At 41.6% G+C, this 18,609-nt stretch overlaps 1 protein-coding gene across 1 annotated transcript in view; it reads left to right on the top strand.

Moving 5' to 3' along the window:
- LOC110162475 (cytosolic phospholipase A2 zeta-like) overlaps nucleotides 1–18,609 on the top strand; it is a 36,029-nt gene that overhangs the window by 6,763 nt on the left and 10,657 nt on the right. Inside the window, exons 2-11 of the mRNA XM_055152247.1 lie at nucleotides 3,679–3,789; nucleotides 5,003–5,145; nucleotides 8,831–9,020; nucleotides 9,123–9,228; nucleotides 11,952–12,092; nucleotides 13,813–13,875; nucleotides 13,940–14,080; nucleotides 15,336–15,476; nucleotides 16,710–16,793; nucleotides 18,227–18,381. Of these exons, the coding sequence (XP_055008222.1) occupies nucleotides 3,679–3,789; nucleotides 5,003–5,145; nucleotides 8,831–9,020; nucleotides 9,123–9,228; nucleotides 11,952–12,092; nucleotides 13,813–13,875; nucleotides 13,940–14,080; nucleotides 15,336–15,476; nucleotides 16,710–16,793; nucleotides 18,227–18,381 (1,275 nt within the window). The remainder of the gene's footprint in view (nucleotides 1–3,678; nucleotides 3,790–5,002; nucleotides 5,146–8,830; nucleotides 9,021–9,122; nucleotides 9,229–11,951; nucleotides 12,093–13,812; nucleotides 13,876–13,939; nucleotides 14,081–15,335; nucleotides 15,477–16,709; nucleotides 16,794–18,226; nucleotides 18,382–18,609) is intronic.

Genomic DNA, 18,609 nt, shown 5'->3' with positions numbered 1-18,609 from the left:
TCTATTATAGTATGTTGACCCCCCTATGAAAATCAATATTTTATTAATGAACAACTTGAATTCTATAGAAAAACTTTGACTATTAATACTAGATCTGCAAATTAAAACATACTGACATATTTAAGTGTTTTTGAAGAACTCAGATGCAATTTTTATGTCAATTATAACTTTTGAACATTAAAAATGACTTGTTTAAACACATATTTTACTGAGATAAGTAGTTATTACTTAGTTAGGTAATCAAAGTGATGTATAATGATTTGGAATCTTATTAAAATAGACAGAGGTGATCAGTTGAGTAGTTAAATAGGAGATACATATGGCTATAGTAATCTGCCCCCCAATATGTTTATTATAGTTATGATGATGTAAAGTAAGAAGTAATATGAGTTGAATATTGACAATGATCAATTATATATAAAAAAGGTCAAAATCCTATGACTATAGTAATCTGCCCCCCAATATGTTATAACACAACATGACTAAATTCAAGATTGTTATTCTTACAAACCATTGCCTAAATCAGGGGTGCCCAATACGTCGATCGCGATCTACCAGTCGATCGCCAAGGTCGTGTGGGTAGATCGCCGTGTCTCGTCTCGGACTCGCGTTTGGACTCGGTCTTGTCTCTCACTCGAGGTCTGACACTCAACAAGTGTGATCATATTTCATTCCGGCCGCTGCTGTTGGTAATAAACTTGTAGCGGGTGCAGGAGCGTGTGGGGCGTCTCAGTGCAGCCTGTGCGCTCATTTGAAACCCGCGGAGACTCTACGGCGCATCACAAACACACACGCTCCCTATGCACGGCTCGTCTGCGACAGCGTGTGCCCTCGTGTACCAGCGTGCATCACAGGGCAGGTTCAACTTCCTAAACATCCTACCTGTCCATCTGCCTCACGTCAGCACGCCGCCCCTCGCCTTTTCACGCTCTCGCTCCTTCCTGCGTACAGCGAACACAAGCCCCTCCCACAGTGCGGCTGATTAGAAGAGCAAGACCAAACGTGAAGCAAAAATGAGTCTAAATTTGTGTTCCAGTGTTGGCACAAAGCAGGTCTACAGCATAGAGCGGATCTACAGAACAGACCTACTGCCACATTTGGCTGAAGTTTGTTTAACAAAAGTGACAAATGCATCTGTGTTTGTCACGATGTGCGTTTGGTTTGGTAAATGTGCAGAGGCTGGTAAATATCACAGCAAAACCAGGTTTAAAAAACAGGTTTAAAAATCTTCCTTCACTTTTTTCACAGTTTTGTGTAAAGTGCCAGAGAAAGTTCTCTTAAAGAAGAGGTTCTCAAACTGTGGGTGAGGGTCCAAAAAAGGGGCACAGAGTGTTTCAGTGCAGTTTGCTTGGCTTTGTATTAGGTACATCATTATGACTTGGTCATTTTGTAAGTAGCTCGCACGCTGAAAAAGTGTGAGCACCACTGGCCTAAATTGACATTATGATTAAGGATTATCTGAACATAGAAACTAAAAACCATAACAATGTGAAATACAGTATAAAAAGTGACAAGATTGCTGTGCATATCCAATTTTAACAATATTTACACAAAATATCAAGTCGTTATCCACCAAAACATTCCTTAAAATACCTTAAAATAAAGTGAATATGTAGCAATATATAATAAAAGTAAATGACATGAGAAATAATGATCAGATAAGTAACTACTAAAGAAAAAAGTAAGGAGAGGCAAAATCCTACGGGGGATCACTCAGACATGTGTGAATGAAACAAAACACAACTCCACGTCTGTTTTTGAGGAGGTAACAACATTATAACATGACTTAAAGTTCACAAGAAACTAAATATAATAATAATATAAGACCTTTAAAGTGCAAAAGACAGATTTCACTAAAACACAGTTAACAGTTAACAACTGGTGAATAACTTGACTTCCTGTTTGGACACGGGCAACAGATATAACAGAGATAACTACGTAACTGTTAGAAAACTTATGTTAACAAGTGCAAAAATGTGTCTAAATTACAAAATACATTAGACTAATCAAAATACATAAAGATCAACACCTTCATTTTGTTAAAAGAATGTTAATAACTGTAAAAAAAAATCTTCCTTGTGCATAAAAATTCTCTGCATTTTGGATGGAATTTTCTGTAGTGACATCGTTTGAGGCGTGTGGTTTTGGAAGTTACCGCTGCTTCCTGTATTTTTGTTCCCTTTTTCTTTGTTCCTTTCTCAGATTTTCTTTCCCCATAAACTGTCACTGAACTGATGTAAAACTCTGATAAATATTGACCTTAAGGGACCATCAGAGACATGATGAAGAACATACAGGAGAGAAGGTCCAAGAGGTTAAAAAAATAACAACTTGTGATGATTTGTATGTTTGTCCTTTTGATTCACACCCTGCAAAGAAAATATATAACTCACAATCATGAAGGAATTAAAATTTTTTTGTCATGTTATTAGAGTAGAATAATAGTAGAATAATATTCTAAAACAGTAGATTTTCTTTTTCCTATGAGTGCTCCTGACTGTTTGTAAATTGTTTATTGTTTATTGTTTATTTCAACTTCTAGTCATTGTCACAGAAGAACAACGAAATTGCGTTTGGAGCATCCCATAAAGTGCAAACCCATAAATAATAAATACCCCTTAAACCCAAGTGTAAACATTGACCCAGTGTGGCCTCAGTACAACATGAGACGGTTCTTATAGCAGCATGATGAGGGCGTGTCAAGTAACGTACCAAGGCAGGGACATTCAGACAGAGACCTGAGAATCATGACAAAAAATGCAACAGTGCAACCAGTTCAGTGTTATTTAAGAGTTGGATGTGGTTTTTGTCCGTGAGTGGGGGGCAGAGAGGGGCCAAGGGGGGAGAGGGGCAGAGTTCAGGAGCCTCACAGCCTGTGGATACAGACTCTTGGCCAGTCTGGATGTTCTGGCCCGTATGGACCTGGACCTTCTCCCTGAGGGCAGCAGGTGAAAAAGGTGGTGCGCAGGGTGATGTTGGTCCCGCAGGATGTTGTGCACTCTTCTCAGACAGCGAGTGGAGTAGATGGTGCTGATTTCTGGCAGAGTCGTTCCAATGATTCTACCGGCTGCTTTCACCACCTGCTGGAGCGCCTGCTGGTCAGCCTGAGTGCAGCTGGAGAACCACACTAAAAATCCATACGTCAGAGCGCTGCTGATGGCACAGCTGTAAAAGTTCAACATCAGAGGTCTGGGAATGTGGGCACTCCTCAATGTCCTCAGGTAGTAAAGGCGCTGTTGGGCCTTCCGTACGGCTGAGGTGATGTGATTGCCCCAGGACAGGTCCTCAGTCACAGTTACCCCCAGGAATTTGAAACTGCTCACCCTCTCCACCACCTCGGTGCCAATGATTATTAATCATTATTAAAATTATAAAGTTTTTAAACTCCTTTATAATTTAATAGTGCAGACACAAAACTATCTCCTGTTGAGTTCATTTTGTATCCTGGACATGAGTGTACCTATAATCCCCCAGCCCTTTTTAGGCAGAGAAACCTGATCCCCCCATTAAGAGTCCATCTCAAAACACTTTAAAGATCGACTGGTTAACTCAGTGTCCACTATAAAGGACATAAATGAATGGGCTGGTCGCAGGAGGATATGTAATATATATAATATATACAGGTATATATTATTCTCACATTATTATTCCTGTCTTGTTTGTATTGTTTGTGTTCAGAGGTCAGTGCGGCGTGGTCCATCTCTGTCTGCGGGGGAGCACGAGTACATCCAGCAGAGGAAGGAGGTGTCTGCTCAGGCCCTTCATGATCTGGGACTGAACTGCACCACGGTACTGCACTTTTAATACACACGTTACATAAATATAAACTTATACAGAGGCCATAACGTCCTGTGTGTTTAACTGTAAATGTTTTATTACTATGTATTTTTTACTGTGCATAGAATAATTTTCAGTGGCCTACGTCAATCCCACGCTCCCACATGACAATTCTCCATAAATATACAAAACATGATGCAAAACTGTACACAGCAGCTCAACAAACCTGATGCGATGTGCAGTAGCTTCATTAGTGGGATGTACACTGATTGTGTTGTGATAGTGCTCTGAAGGGGGAGTGGGGGAGCAGAGGAAGGGGAAGCTAAGTGTCAAAAACAAAAGTGAATCTTATAAAACATGTTGCTATATTATTTTTGGCAAATATGTCATTTTCAAAACAATAAAAGGAATGTGGTGATCTAAATTTGTGCTGTCAAGCGATTTAAAAAATTGAGAGATTAATTAATTATTACCTGTAATTAATTCATCTAATTAATCTCTTTTTTAATCTCACCTAAAAATTGCTGAGAAAAGCTTCAACTTGAGGTATTTTCATTTGAATTCATTATTATTATTACTAATCTGCATAAATAAACTCATCTTTACAACATATAAACCATCACCACTCTAGAGCCACATCAGCCCGTTTGACATTATAATGTGTTTAATGCAACTTTGCGCAAGTCTTACAGAAACAAAACTTAAAACCGCATGGCTCACTTGCATAAACTAAGCGGAGAAAAAAAAAAAAAAATGCTCTTGTGTCGCTGATGTGGTTCAGCTTCTACTAAAGGACACAACTCAGTGGAATATAGATGTTCTCTCTGTGACAGAGGGATGATGATGGTGATTGGTGAGTCTGTTCAGTGTCTGTGTCATGTTTTCAGAGATCAGATGTGTGCAGGTTTATCACAGATGCGGTGAGAACGGGAATGAAAATTAGGCTACAGTTCTTTGCGGGAGCGAGCGGAGCAGGACTGTGTCCTAACAACTCATAAAAACAGATTTTATAATAAGGCAACTCCCATACAGAAACAGTAAAGTTAGAGATTAAAAATAAGATTAACATGATTAAAAAACAATGCGCTAAATATGACTGTAATTAATTAATCGAAATTTAATGCGATAATTTGACACCCCTAATCTAAATATGTGACGTGTTAGAGTTAATACTCCATAAAAGTTAAATACCTTTAATATTTTAACCCGTTTACTCTGTGTCCAGGACGAGGTGCCGCACGTTGCCTTACTCGCCTCTGGAGGGGGGCAGAGGGCCGCGGTCGGTCTGATCGGCTCCCTCACTCAGATGTCCCGGGATGGGCTGCTGGACCCGGTGCTGTACCTGTCAGGAGTGTCTGGCTCCACATGGTAATTCACCTATACACACAGAAGAGCTCCCCAGCTGCTCTTGTGTCCATGGGCAAGACACTTCCGGCCATAGACTGTATATATAATGTAACCACAAACCTCGATGAGCTTTATTTGACTGGAGCCGAAAGCTGCGGGTCACTTGGTCTACCTCTTTATACAGTCTATAGTTCTAGTTTTCTTTATTTTGGGTTTGTAGACTGAAAATGTAGGTGAGCAAATATAATTTTAAGTTAGTAAATCTGCACAGTTTTGTCTTCAAAGTCCAGAGCCAGACTTTGACGTCTAAGTGTCGGAGATGCAGCATAAACATTATTTTTCAAGCGTAGCACTACTTCGACTTTTTTTTTTCATTGTCGGAGTAGCAGCACTTTATTATTTTTTAAACAGTCTGCTTTTCCAGCATGAATAATAGTAATGTGATGGCCTATTATACTTTGCGACAGGAAAATGTCCAAACTGATTGCTGTGGGAAACAGTCATGCATTTTAAAAAAGAGCATAGTGCCTTCGGAAAAATATCTAATTTAAAACGGAGGCTGCATGGGCCTTTGTGCTTCATTCTTTTCGTCATGAAGGCGATCTGTGGAGAACAACATACAGCCTAAATAAAAAAAACAAACAATCAAGTTCATTGTGCCAGCTCAATGAGATGATAGTCTGATTCATCAGCCGGTTTCACTTTGTGGAAACCGTCTGACCTCGAAGCATTAGGATTCATTCGCTTGACGGTAGGCGGGTACTTTTTTATTTTAACCAATCACTGCTGTTGGTCATGACGTATGTAAAGCGCCACTAATGGGATTAACTGGTATATTAAGTTTTTCCCAAATCCTGTAGGAAGAAGGACAATAACGTCTTTCTCCTCGATAAAATTCGCCAAACATTTTCTTTGTTCCGTCTTTAAATCCTCGATCTCGGGAATCGTTGCCAACACAGAATGTCTGTCTTCGTCTACATCCATCTCGACGCTTTGTTTACCGTTGTGCTGTTCCACAAAATGGACCCAGACAGACGCTTCAGTTTGACGTCATGGCTTCGCGGCTCTTCTCTGACTAGCCGGTGCGCTGTCTACAAGTTCCGGGGTTTTTGCAAATCATCTAGTGTATTCTGATTCCTGATCTAGTCGCAGGAGAGAAATTAAATTGAGCGGAGGCACTCGGTGGCACCAGCCCGGCAAATAAAATCACACTTTCGCAGCCCAGTACTAAAAAGTAGTGATGGGCAAATGGAGCCTCGTGAAGCATTGACACCTCAGTCGCAATATTGTCTCAAATGGTTGGACGTGTCTGAGGCCTTGAAGAAACACTGACCTCTAGTGGACAAATTTAACCATTGGCACGCAGGTGTCTCAGCATCGATGAAGTATTGTTAGTGTAAGACAACACTTGTGTGCAGAGCGACACCGTACCTAACAACAACAATAATGATGATTTAAAATAATATGTAAAGAGCAACATTAATAGCAGCTGTAAATAAGAAAGTAGGTGTTACCTTGTTGGGTGGAATTAGATCAAAGTGATCCCAAACCATGGATCACTTTTTTCCACATCGAAAATGAAACAAATGCCAAAAGTCGCCAAAAGTCACCAAAATCACCACTGACATCACACAACACTCCTCACTACCCAACAGAAGAAATAATACCCAAGAAATATTGGTGCATCTTTTATACTGTAGCAGTTTAGTGCTTGTCAAACCACGGAAGTGCGCTGAACACTCTGAAGCACTCTGAACCAATCGCAGAGCGGAACATTTGCCGAGCCAATGAAACGCTTCGATACACTGAAGCGATCGACACGCAGATCGAAGCAGTAGGGGGAGGGACCGACACTTCAGCGCTTTGGTCACGTGAGCGGCTGCTGCGAGTCGAGCTCCGAGGCAGTGCTCCGGAGCAATTTGTTTCAGAAACAACGAGACGTGCTCCGGAGCTCCGACTCATTTGCCCAGCACTACTAAAAAAGTGTTGGAAATCAGACACATCTAAATAGAGGCATATTGTAATGAAAGGATGTCGGAATCGGAGGTGGACCCCACGCTCATGTTTTCAATGAGTGCGTATACATGCACATCAATAACCCGGTTATGATCGGGTTTTTTGAGTATCCCGGTTTCTTGATGGTGCATGTATACGCAGTAACCGGGTTACTGTAGCTGGTTTATTCCGATAATAACCGGGTTACTTGTGGCATGTACACGCAGTACCCCGGTTACTGCAACATAAAGTTGAGTCGCATGCGTCCAAAAGACACTTTCCAGCCTTTCACCACAACAGTAGCAACATAAATAAATTGACCAACATAAATAAAGTGACCAAACGAGTGAAATGACTGTAAAATAAAGAGCTGTGCTAAACCTGCACATGTACAATCTGCACTCGTACGACCTGCACTCGTGTGACGCTGAAAAGCTAAAACATGAACTATCTCCTATACTCTATATACACGGAACACACTTACCATCATTAGCGCCTCTTCTGTCACAGAAATAACACACATAATCCACAGAGTCGTGTCATTTAGTCCAAAAGAAACTGATCGCATCAGCGGCGCAAGGAGCGAGTTGTTTTTATCGCCGCTAACAGTTTATGCTATGGTTTGTATTTTTCCTGCTTTATGAAATTGATTTAAGTTAATTTTTGTGCCTGCGCATTTGTAAGATTATGTCAAGAAACCGGGATACTTCATTTGATCATGTACACGCGGATATGAGTATCCCGGTTTCTCAGTGCACATGTAAACGCAGTAACCCGAATACTGACATAACCGGGATATGGCTAATAACCGGGTTATTGATGTGCATGTATACTCACTCATTGTGTGAGTTCATTAGTGCTAAAGGTGAAGTGTGTGTCAATGTTTTGCTGATTCAAGTTTAAAGGTCCTATACTAGGCAGAATTGACTCTCAGGTTTGTGTGTTAAACTTGTGTGAATGAAACAAAACAACTCCAGGTGTGTTTGTGATGAGGAAACTACATTATAACATACTTGGATCAGAAAATAGCCTAATATGGGCCCTTAAAGGTTGTATAGAGGATTTTTTAAGGAAAGCGAACAGTCCTTTTTCAAATGTTGTGCCTGCGTGACACCACCTTCCTCTTCCACAGCTCCCTCAGTAGAAACACCTCCTCCCGCCTCTTTACTCTAGAAATCACCTGTTTACAGCCAGTGCACGTTCAGAATTACTGTTGAAGTGACCTGTCTAGAAATAATTTAGCGACCGAAGCGTCAGTGTTTAGACCCTTTGTTTGCTTCATTTGCGCAGTCACTGGAAGAGATCTCCAAGAATCACCTCAGTTTGACTTCTTCTTTCAGCGACCTCAAAAACGGACTTTCCTAAGTCTGCATAAGTCTAAGAACCGCTGCATAAATCACATAATCCCCGCGCGCCAGCGAGTCAGTTACACTAGAAACCTAGGGAGTTTGATTGATAACCTAACAGCCAATAGAAAATGAGGGAGCCTCGTTATCTATTGGCTGATGTTTATCTGGCCTCACTATGTCCACAGTTGATAGATTCTCATTTTCATTTTTTTTTTGGTCATCATAATTACAAGGCTCCTGTGTCTCATGGTTATTTTAAACTTTCACTGACAATTTGAAACTAAAAAAAAAAAATCTTCCATTCAACCTTTAAAAACAACTGTAAATCTGTTTTGGTGGTGATCAGTTCCTTGTGTGTTTAGGTCCATGGCGTCTCTGTACGAGGACCCTCAGTGGAGCAGGTCTCTAGACTCTTACAGGTCCTCCCTGCTCACACCTCACTCTGTGGATTCGGAGAAGATCCTGTCCTGGCTCCAAGACAAAGCCGAGACCCCAGAGTTCTCCCTGAGCGACACGTGGGGAGCCCTGACCTCTGCAGCCATCATGAAGACGGTACTGAAGCAGGACTGAAGCAGGACTGAAATAAGACTGAACCAGGACCTGACTGAGCTCCTGCTCTGGTCCAGTGTGAACATGTGTGTGTATGTTTCACAGTGGGACAACAGGACTCTCTCCGAGGAGGCTGCGAGGAACGCCTCCAACCCCTACCCCGTGTACGGAGCCGTCGAGCAGTTCTGCTTCAACGAGGGACCTACACAAGGTACTCTTCAACCAGGGACCTGTACTGTTTGTCAAGTCCTTAGTTGAGGAATGCAGGTCCAACTTGAAAACCTGGAAAAACAGGAACAAGGTTCAACTCAGGTTCAAGACTTTTATTTAAGCAGCAGCAGGTCAAAAACCTTTAAAGTAAATAATAAGAAATAATGAAATTTAATTTACATTTTACATTTATGTTAGTATTTTATACTATTTGTTTAAACTATTTTGACACTGTTGTGTCATTTTCACTTCACATTTGCACTTAAAAACTAATTTTACAGGTAGATTTACTCACAGGTGTCTCTGTGTTTTCCCTTTGTGTTCCTGGGTTTGGGCCAAATTAAACAAGTGCAGCAGACACTTGTGACTTACCTGTATCTTTGGCGCCATCTACTGGCCAGACTAGGAATAGGCTCATAAAGAAAGGAGAGGAGAGGTGAAGACCGGGGGCAGAGGGGCTGGGCTTTTTGACTCTTTGACCCACAGAAGGTACAGGCCTGTAAGAACATGACACAGGCCTAAAACATCGACTCAAAAAACACTGTTATGCTGAATGGATTTTTGAGCTTTTAACTGTGTAATTCATGGGTCTAAAGCGACGTCACATCGTTGGTGCTGCCATCTAAAGACTGAAGTGTTTTTTCCGTCTGCTTGTCGCGCTGTGGGCTGCACCAACAACAAGTCTCAAAAGAAAATATTATTTTTCTGTAATATCCTCAAGGACCGTGTTTGTCACCAGAGATGGGTTTCCTCCACCAGGATCAGTGGTCTCCTACACTTCTCTCCAGACTGTGCAGTGAACACTTGTTTCACTTCACTTTCAAAGCTAAAACATTATAAGAGTCCAATAACATAGCCAAATATTTTATTAAAGTTCATTTGGTTACGAGGAAACCCCAAAACACAGGCCTCACTGAATTAAATGAATTTCTGGTTAGACGGTTTAGCCTTTGGGCAAAACTAAGACAAAGAAATTCCCTGGTCAAATTTCTAAATGACCAAAATGTCAGGAATTGTCTGGATACAGAGGGAGCTCTGGATGAGGCAGATATAAATGTCTGCAGAAGTTAGTTTTGGCAAGCTTTTTTAAACAGTGTCAGCGACTCTCCAGGCAGCAGGTTAAAGGTCAAAACCTAAAACTTCTTCTTCTTAAAGGTTGTATGGAGGATTTTTTTTTTGTTTTTTTTGTTTCAAGTTGTCAATGATAGCATTATAGAGGTGCAGTAGCCTTGTAATTATGATGACCAAAAAAAGAGAATAAAAATTCATCAACTCTGGACGTGGTGGGGCTAAACATTTGCCAATAGATAACGACACTGCCTCGTTATCTGTGAGCTGACAGGCTGTCAATCAATCTCCCTACGTTTCTAGCGTAACTGACTTGCCTGCGCGCCGCCGGTACGTGGTTTACGTACGCCTGTCACGCAGTCCACAGACGCAAGACGCACAGACGCTGTTTACTCCACCAACGCAACAGTTCTTAGCGGCTTTTTTGACCTATATCTTCCTCGCAGTTAGCACAAAGTTTGTTGCAATGGCGACAAGAATCCAGGAGCAGTTAGCCGCAAAAGAAAGTCCGTTTTTGAGGTCGCTGAAAGAAGAAGACAAGGGGAAAAGCAGCGAAGCCAAACTAAGGTGATTCTTGAAGATTCATTCCAGCGATGGTGCGACTGAAGCAGACGAAGGGTCTAAAGACTGACGCACTGGTCCACAAATTAGTCCTGGACAGGAAACTTCTGCTTATACTTTATTTCCAAGAGAGAGACAAACGTTTTTCAGGACACGAAAGTGATATCCTATGTCTGAAAACGTAATTTTCAAGGCAAAGAAAGAGTCCGCTTGCTGCTGCGTGTTGTAGCTAGTTCATTCGCACTGAATCTCCGTACACCCTTCTCTGCACCCCTTTCCTGCTCCTGTCCCCGCTGCCCGTTCCGCTCTTCCCCCTGCTCCTCACTTCTCCGGGCACGGAATCTCTGCGCACCGCTCCCCTCTCCTCTCTTCTCTCCTCTCTCCTCTCTCCCTGCTCCGCTCTTCTCCCTGCTCCTCACTTCTCGTCCGCGAACGAAATGTCCGCACACCCGCTCCCCCCGCTCCTCACTTCTCCGTCTTGCCTAACCAACACTGTAGTTAGTTGTTTACAAGTCATGTGCAGCTCACCGGCTGTAAACAAACCTGTTTCTGGCATAAAGAGAAGGCGGGAGAAGGCGTTTCTACGTAGGAGCTGTAGGGGAGGGGGGGTGGTTTCACGCATGCGCAACATTTGACAAAGGACAAACAGTCGCTGGATTTCTCGTTCCTTGGAAAATCCTCTATACAACCTTTAAAGGTTTGCCCCTTTTCCTTTTCAGTGATGTGATGTTTTTTGATGTGGCATCAGGACTTTCCATGAATAACAGTGTTGCCTCATTAAAAACACCTGGAGTTGTATCTAACTTCATTCACACTTGTTTCAATAATCCTCTGTAAAAAAAAATCCTCTGAACCTCAGAGAATAAAGTATGTGGTTTGAATTTTCCCAGGATTGTTCTGTCACTGGTTGAGACTGTTCATAAATCAATATCAGACTGAACATTTCTGCTCAAAAATGTGCCTTTAAAGGCCAATACCAAAACAAATAATGCATCACATGTGTGCTTTAATACACACACATATAATCCTGTTTTTCTCTCAGTATTAAACCTCCTGGAGAGACGTTCTCACTGTAGCCTCCTGTGCTTTCTCCAGGAAAGTGGTTTGAGCTGACGCCGCATGAGGCCGGCTTCTCGGAGCTGGAGCTGTTTGTGGAGACCTCGGCTCTGGGCTCCAAGTTCCAGGGAGGAGCTCTGCTGGAGGACACGCCCGAGATGGACATGATCCAGGTCCAGGGTACGTGGACCCTTTACAAACATCATGCTGTTGTGAAATACATAGTGATAATCTATGACACCTGGAGGTCATTATGTCATATTTTGGACATTTTACAACTGAAAACTCAGGCAAACATGAATCTCTCCAAATACAACTCTGAAAAAAGCTCTGAAAATATGTTCCTTTAAAAGAGACTCAAATCAATAGCTTTGAGTTTTATGTCGTCTACATTTAAGCAGAGGAAAATCCAGATGAAGGTACAGAAGATAAAGATACACTTTATTGCCTCTATAGTGCATTTCTTTCATTTGCCTTTCAATGCTTCGATGCGATTCGATTCGATTCGATTATGTGTCTGACGCGTCTGCCACATCCTGAAGAAGGCTGCCAGTCACTCCTTGAAAAGAGGAAATGGTGTTTTTTGGACAGAAAAATCAGTTCCTTATTGAAGTAATTAGACTTGAACCTTGAGCTTTGCATTTAAAATACACCGTAGTCAGAGGTGAAACCAAGTCGTTGTTTTGCGAGTCTCAAGTCAAGTCTCGAGTCACTGGCCCATGAGTCCGAGTCAAGTCCAAGTCGTCTGCTTTGAGCTTCAAGTCATTTCAAGTCTTTAAACCAAAGAGCTTAGATTTTTGCAATTTATATGAATTTCTTGGAGTGAATCATTACAGTCAGAATAAATAAATTAAGATTTAAAAGTGCTAAAAGTTATTTTGTCATGAAGGATCATGTTCTTTGTATTTCCTTGTTTTACTGCATATTACTCTATTGTACTGTATATTACTGTAGTACACTTGAGGATACCACATCACAGTACTTCAGTTACACCCAAAGTAACAAACAGAAAAGTGGGAGCGACATGTTCCAGTTTGTTCCTGTAAAATTCAGCGTCGCATTTATCAACTGTGAAGAGAAATTTTCTATTTATTTTCTAAAAGCATGTATTTTTTTTAAGAGAAACATCAAGTCTTCTCAAGTTACAGGCCTCAAGTCCAAGTCAAGTCCAAAGTCACTGGCCTTCAAGTCCAAGTCGAGTCCCAAGTCTTAAGGGGTGTTCAGACCAGAGCGTCAAAGCGTCCAGTTTCTATGTAAAGTCTATGTGGACGCGCATCTAGGGCGTCCTGCGTTTTTGCGGTGCATCTTCGAGCATCAGCGCGGCGCGAATCTGGCGTCGACGCGGCGCATCTTGAGCGTTTTGTCGTCGACGCTCTAGATGACACTCCATTTTATCAAGTCAAGTCTCAAGTCCTAAAAATAGTGACTCAAGTCTGACTCGAGTCCAAGTCACGACTTGCAAGTCCCACCTCTGACCGCAGTACACTGTATTGTGGTACATAGTATTGTAGTACACTGTATTGTAGTACACTGTATTGTAATACACTGTATTGTGGTACACAGTATTGTAGTACACTGTATTGTAGTACACTGTATTGTAGTACACTGTATTGTGTACACTGTATTGTAATACACTGTATTGTGGTACACAGTATTGTAGTACACTGTATTGTAGTACACTGTATTGTAGTACACTGTATTGTAGTACACTGTATTGTAGTACACTGTATTGTAGTACACTGTATTGTGGTACACTGTATTGTAGTACACTGTATTGTGGTACACTGTATTGTGGTACATAGTATTGTAGTACACTGTGTTGTGGTACATAGTATTGTAGTACACTGTATTGTAGTACACTGCAGTTACTGTATTAAAAAATAAAGTACTGTCTGTGCAGGAATACTGGGCTCTGCTCTGGCCAATGAGAAGATGGAGGATCACATCCCGGACTGGCTCAACTGTACGTATGCTAACACGCTAAATACGCTAACAGGTTAACATGTGCTAATATGTGCTACTTTCAGTTCCGGAGTACCTGGACACAGCGGCTCATCAGTACCTGCGCCGTTATAACATCATCATGACTTTTATACGTCGGTTCAAATCTCATGTGAACAATGAGGAAGTGCTCCAACACGTCGACAACCTCCAGAGCGCGCTACAAGGTACGACTCAAGAACTACAACTACATCATAAACAGTCTTATATGGGCCCTTTAAGATACATTAAAGGTGCAATTTCTTCAGTGTTTTCTAAATGAGGACACTCAGGGTAAGGTGACCAGATTTTCAAAATAAAAAACTGGGACATCCCTGGTTTGGGCTAACCAGGCTGGTGCCACCATACACTAGACATTTTGCAAGAACCCCGGAAGTTGTAGACCGCACACTGGCCAATCAGTGAAGAGCTGTGAAGTCATGACGTCAAACTCAAGCATCTGTCTGAGTCCCTTTTGTGGAACAGCACAACGGTAAACAAAGTGGTCGAGATGGATGTAGACAAAGACAGACATTCTGTGTTGGCAACGATTCCCGAGATCGAGGATTTAAAGCGGGAACAAAGAGAATGTTTGGTGAATTTTATCAAGGGGAAAGACGTTATTGACAGGATTTGGCGCATTACATACGTCACGACCAAACAGCAGTGATTGGTTAAATAAAAAAGTACCCGCCTACCGTCGAGCGACCGAATCCTAATGCTGTGAGGTCAGACGGTTTCTACGAAGTGAAACTGGCTCATGAATCAGGCTGGGTTTGAGGTAGTTGGTAATAATAAAATTGTGAAACGAGTTCTGTACTCTGTATTAATGTGACTAAAGCCCAATTTATGGTTCCGCGTCAAATCACACAGAGAGTCTGCATCACCTTGAACTTGAACCTTGAAAATTTTGTAACTACGCATTAAACCAACGCAGACAGTAAAGGCGGATGTACAGATTGAGCCTCTCTACATTTCCCGTTTCAGTTTGTAAACACTAACGCCATTTCTAAATCCTAGTCTCCTAGTGTTGTGGTGGTGAATTACTTCGCAGCGCAAAGACCTCGATGCAGATCCATTAATCAAAAACTAATGCGACGGCAGCAGTGTGCATTGAGTCGACACGGAACTATAATTCGGCCTTAAGTATAGTCACATTGTATTTGTGTTTTGGTCATTTTTAAGCCGCTTTTCTATATTTTACCAAAACAAATGACAACGTATGCCTCTCTTTAAATCAAATTGGTCAAAAATATGGACTTCTGTGACATTCCTTGTTTTGTTTTTGGATAAATCTGCTGGGACATGGGACACAAGGCTCAAAACTGGGACTGTCCCGGGAAAATAGGGATGTCTGGTCACTTTCACTCAGAGTGCAGTGAAAAATATTTATATGAAAATGAATAATGCTTGCACCTGACCTTTAACCCTTGTTGTTTCCAGACAAAGTGAACCGTGACGAGTCGGAGCAGCTGCGGTCCCTGCAGCAGAGGGGGCCGCAGTTCCTTAAGTGGACCTATGAGCTGGGGACGACGGTCCAGACCTGGGCCTACGGTCTGCCAGAGGGACCCGTCAAGGCTCAGGGTCAGTGGAGGAGGTGGAGGGTCCTGTGGAGCTGTGAAGTGTGATGTCACTTTTCTGGTCCATCAGCTGATAAAACAGTTTGGGCTGAGGGAAAACGATTATTTTTAAAACGATAACCGTATTTTTCACACTTTTTTTCATGGTTTGGGTAATATATACTCCGATGCGACTTATATATTAAAATGTTCACACTGAAGCGTCGAGAGGCTCTAGTCTTGTGTGTCAGTCTCTGCTGCTCCTGTTCCTCCTGCACCACTGTCACTTGGCTCTACTGCACATGTCTCCTGCAGAAAGAGCCTCTGTCCTGTCTGTATCATGTCAGTCGATCAAACCATTACTTCTGTATCAATTTAAACAAACTTATAAAGACGACTGAGAAGACTGAACACAAATGCCCCCAAAAAGAAAATCAGATTTTGCAGATTACAATTTGCAAGTCGTGAAATCTGCAGCCGAAAACGATAATCGAGCAGCAGAAAGAAAGTTTGGAGTGAGAGAGAAACTTGTAACACCAGGAGGATGCACCATGAAACTTTCCTGAAATCACTAGATGGATGGACAAAGCCTGGACTTCAGTGACACCAAAACCATCCTGTCGGGATTCAGAAAGGCCAGAATAATTCTAACTGGAACTGATGCTGAGTCTGACGACAGCGACACAGAAGAGGAAGCGGACGCTCTGTTTACCTCCGGAGGTCACGGAGTTGCTCAGAAGTGACACACGAGGATGAAGAATTGAATGGATTTAGAGATTTGGAGTGAGATGGAGAGTTTGGTAAACTTGTTCTGTTCTGTTGTTTATGTTATAGTTTATCTGAAGAACTGTTCATATGTGACGTTAACAGTCTGTTGTTCTCTGTTCTATTGTCATTACTAGAACTTGAATTTCAAGATGAAATGTCGGTTCCTGGTCTCTGATTTTATAAAATAATTTTCCCCCAAAAACTGCAACTTCCAGTCTGCTTCAACTTATGCGATTGTTTTTTTCTTCTTCATTACCCATTTTTTGGCTGGTGTGTTTTATACTCCAGAGCCACTTGTATATAAAATACGGTAATCAGGTGATTATTTTAGCAATTACTCAAATAATCTAAACACTAATTGGACGATTAGTCTAACGATTCTTCTGTTGTTCGATTAATGTGTTTAAGAACAACCTCAGCGTAACGTCACTGCAATGTACCAACACCCAGAGTTCCACTGGTTTGCACTAAAGTTTTGTTGTGTCTCTAGGGAGTTCGCTGGTGGACAAGATCATCCCCCTGGTCCTGCGCTGGGAATGGGGAACGGTCAAAAACTTCCTCTACAAGTATGACGGTAAAGACTGATGTGGAATGAAGATCTTTTAAAGAACTTTTAAAGAAACTTTGTCTTAACTTAACTTAAAGTGTTTTTTTTTTTTTCATTCACACGTTTAACACGCAAACCCTGCAGATTTAGGCTGAGTTCTTCTCTCAAACACAAAACACTCTGCTCCACCTTGTGATGTCATCTGGTAATACAGAAAGTGCTCCACTTTGTTTTTACACTCCGTACACCTTCACTAGAATCATGTGGATAATCAGCTCTAGAATTTCCAATCTCTACTGAACAAAAAGTAAAAGGTAACTGTAATATTGAAGACTACCACTACATGACATCTAGGGGTGTGCAAAAAAATTGAAATATCGATATATCGTATTGTTTAATGTGATGATACAGTGTCGATATCTTGGGCTAAATCTGCTCTGTGCAACACATTTTATTGTGTATAAATTAGTTTATTTCTTATGTGTTGTCCATGTGGCTATTGCATATTATACTGAGCAGGACCCATGAGTGAGAGTTTTGTGCACAAAAAAACATATTTGGCATCATAAACAAACAGTTTTAAAATGATTACTGCAGTGCAACTTGTTATTTACATTTTTATCACATCTTAATAAGAGTTTTGATATAATTGATAGTGTATTAATATTTGCAGTATTTTATTTTTTCATAATTTCAAAGGATAAACACACTCCCACTCTCACTTTGAACCATCTTAAACATTTCTCTGATTATTTTGTAGTTAAATTAACTCTCACATTGGCTTCTGTCATATAAATAAATAAATATTAAAAGAGCTAGTTCATCTGAAAGGCTGCAAAAGATTGGAATCAATCTGGAATCAACCTGGCATCAGTCCTGTTTAAGTCCTGTTTTAGTCCTGTTTTAGTTCTAGTTTTAGTCCTAGTTCAGTCTTGGTTTAGCCCTCCTGGTTCAGTCCTGGGATCAGTCTTGGTTTAGTCCTGGTTCAGTCCTAGTTTAGTCCTGGTTTCAGTCCTAGTTTAGTCCTTTAGTCTTTAGTCCTAGTTTAGTCCTGGTTTAGTCTTGGTTCATTCCTAGTTTAGTTCTGGTTTAGTCCTGGGGTAATCCTTCTTTTTAACACCTTGTTTAGTCCTGGTTCAGTCCTTGTTCAATCCTGGTTTAGTCCTGGTTTAGATCTGGTTTAGTCCTGGTTTAGATCTGGTTTAGTCCTGGTTTAGATCTCACATTGGCTTCTTGGTGTCATATAAATAAATAAAAAGAGCCACTCGTTTGAAAACCTCCAAAAGATTGTGAGGTGAAAAGGTGTAAGTCTGTTCTGTTGTAGGGAGTATCATACTTCTGATGGCATAAACCAAGATAACGAGGGCTGCGCAGTCTCAGGTTTCTTTTCTATCTCAATCAATTACCGCTGATTCTCACTGGATAGTTTTGCCTTTGCTCAATGTTCTTGTGCTGTGCAGAGGTTCCTGTCCCGTCCTGCCTGGCGTCTGCGGAGCTGCTGCACCTGATGGACGGGGGGCTGCTGGTGAACACGGCGTACCCCTCGTTCCTGGGGCCGAGGCGGGACATCGACCTGATCATCGCCCCCGAGTACAGCGCCGGGGAAATGTTTGAGGTACGTGTCTGAGCAGCTGGGGACAGGGACGGACTGTATTCACCTACGTCCCCAACGGCTTGAGAAGGGTGGCCGGGTGTGATCATGTCCTGTGCCGAGAACTTTTATGGGCTACAAACGTTCTCTCAAATATCAGTGCTTCAAGTTCTCACAATAATGTCGTGGACCATCACAATATATCGAATTACAAGTCTCTTTGCTTAAATTAAGAGTTATGGTGCAGCAATA

The sequence above is a fragment of the Boleophthalmus pectinirostris genome, unplaced genomic scaffold (genome assembly GCF_026225935.1).
Source record: "Boleophthalmus pectinirostris isolate CB_2022bp ecotype Guang Dong unplaced genomic scaffold, ASM2622593v1 HiC_scaffold_17, whole genome shotgun sequence".
Taxonomy (NCBI): Eukaryota; Metazoa; Chordata; class Actinopteri; order Gobiiformes; family Gobiidae; genus Boleophthalmus; species Boleophthalmus pectinirostris.
The sequence above is the reverse complement of the archived record's forward strand: the minus strand, read 5'-3'. Positions and strand labels throughout refer to the sequence as shown.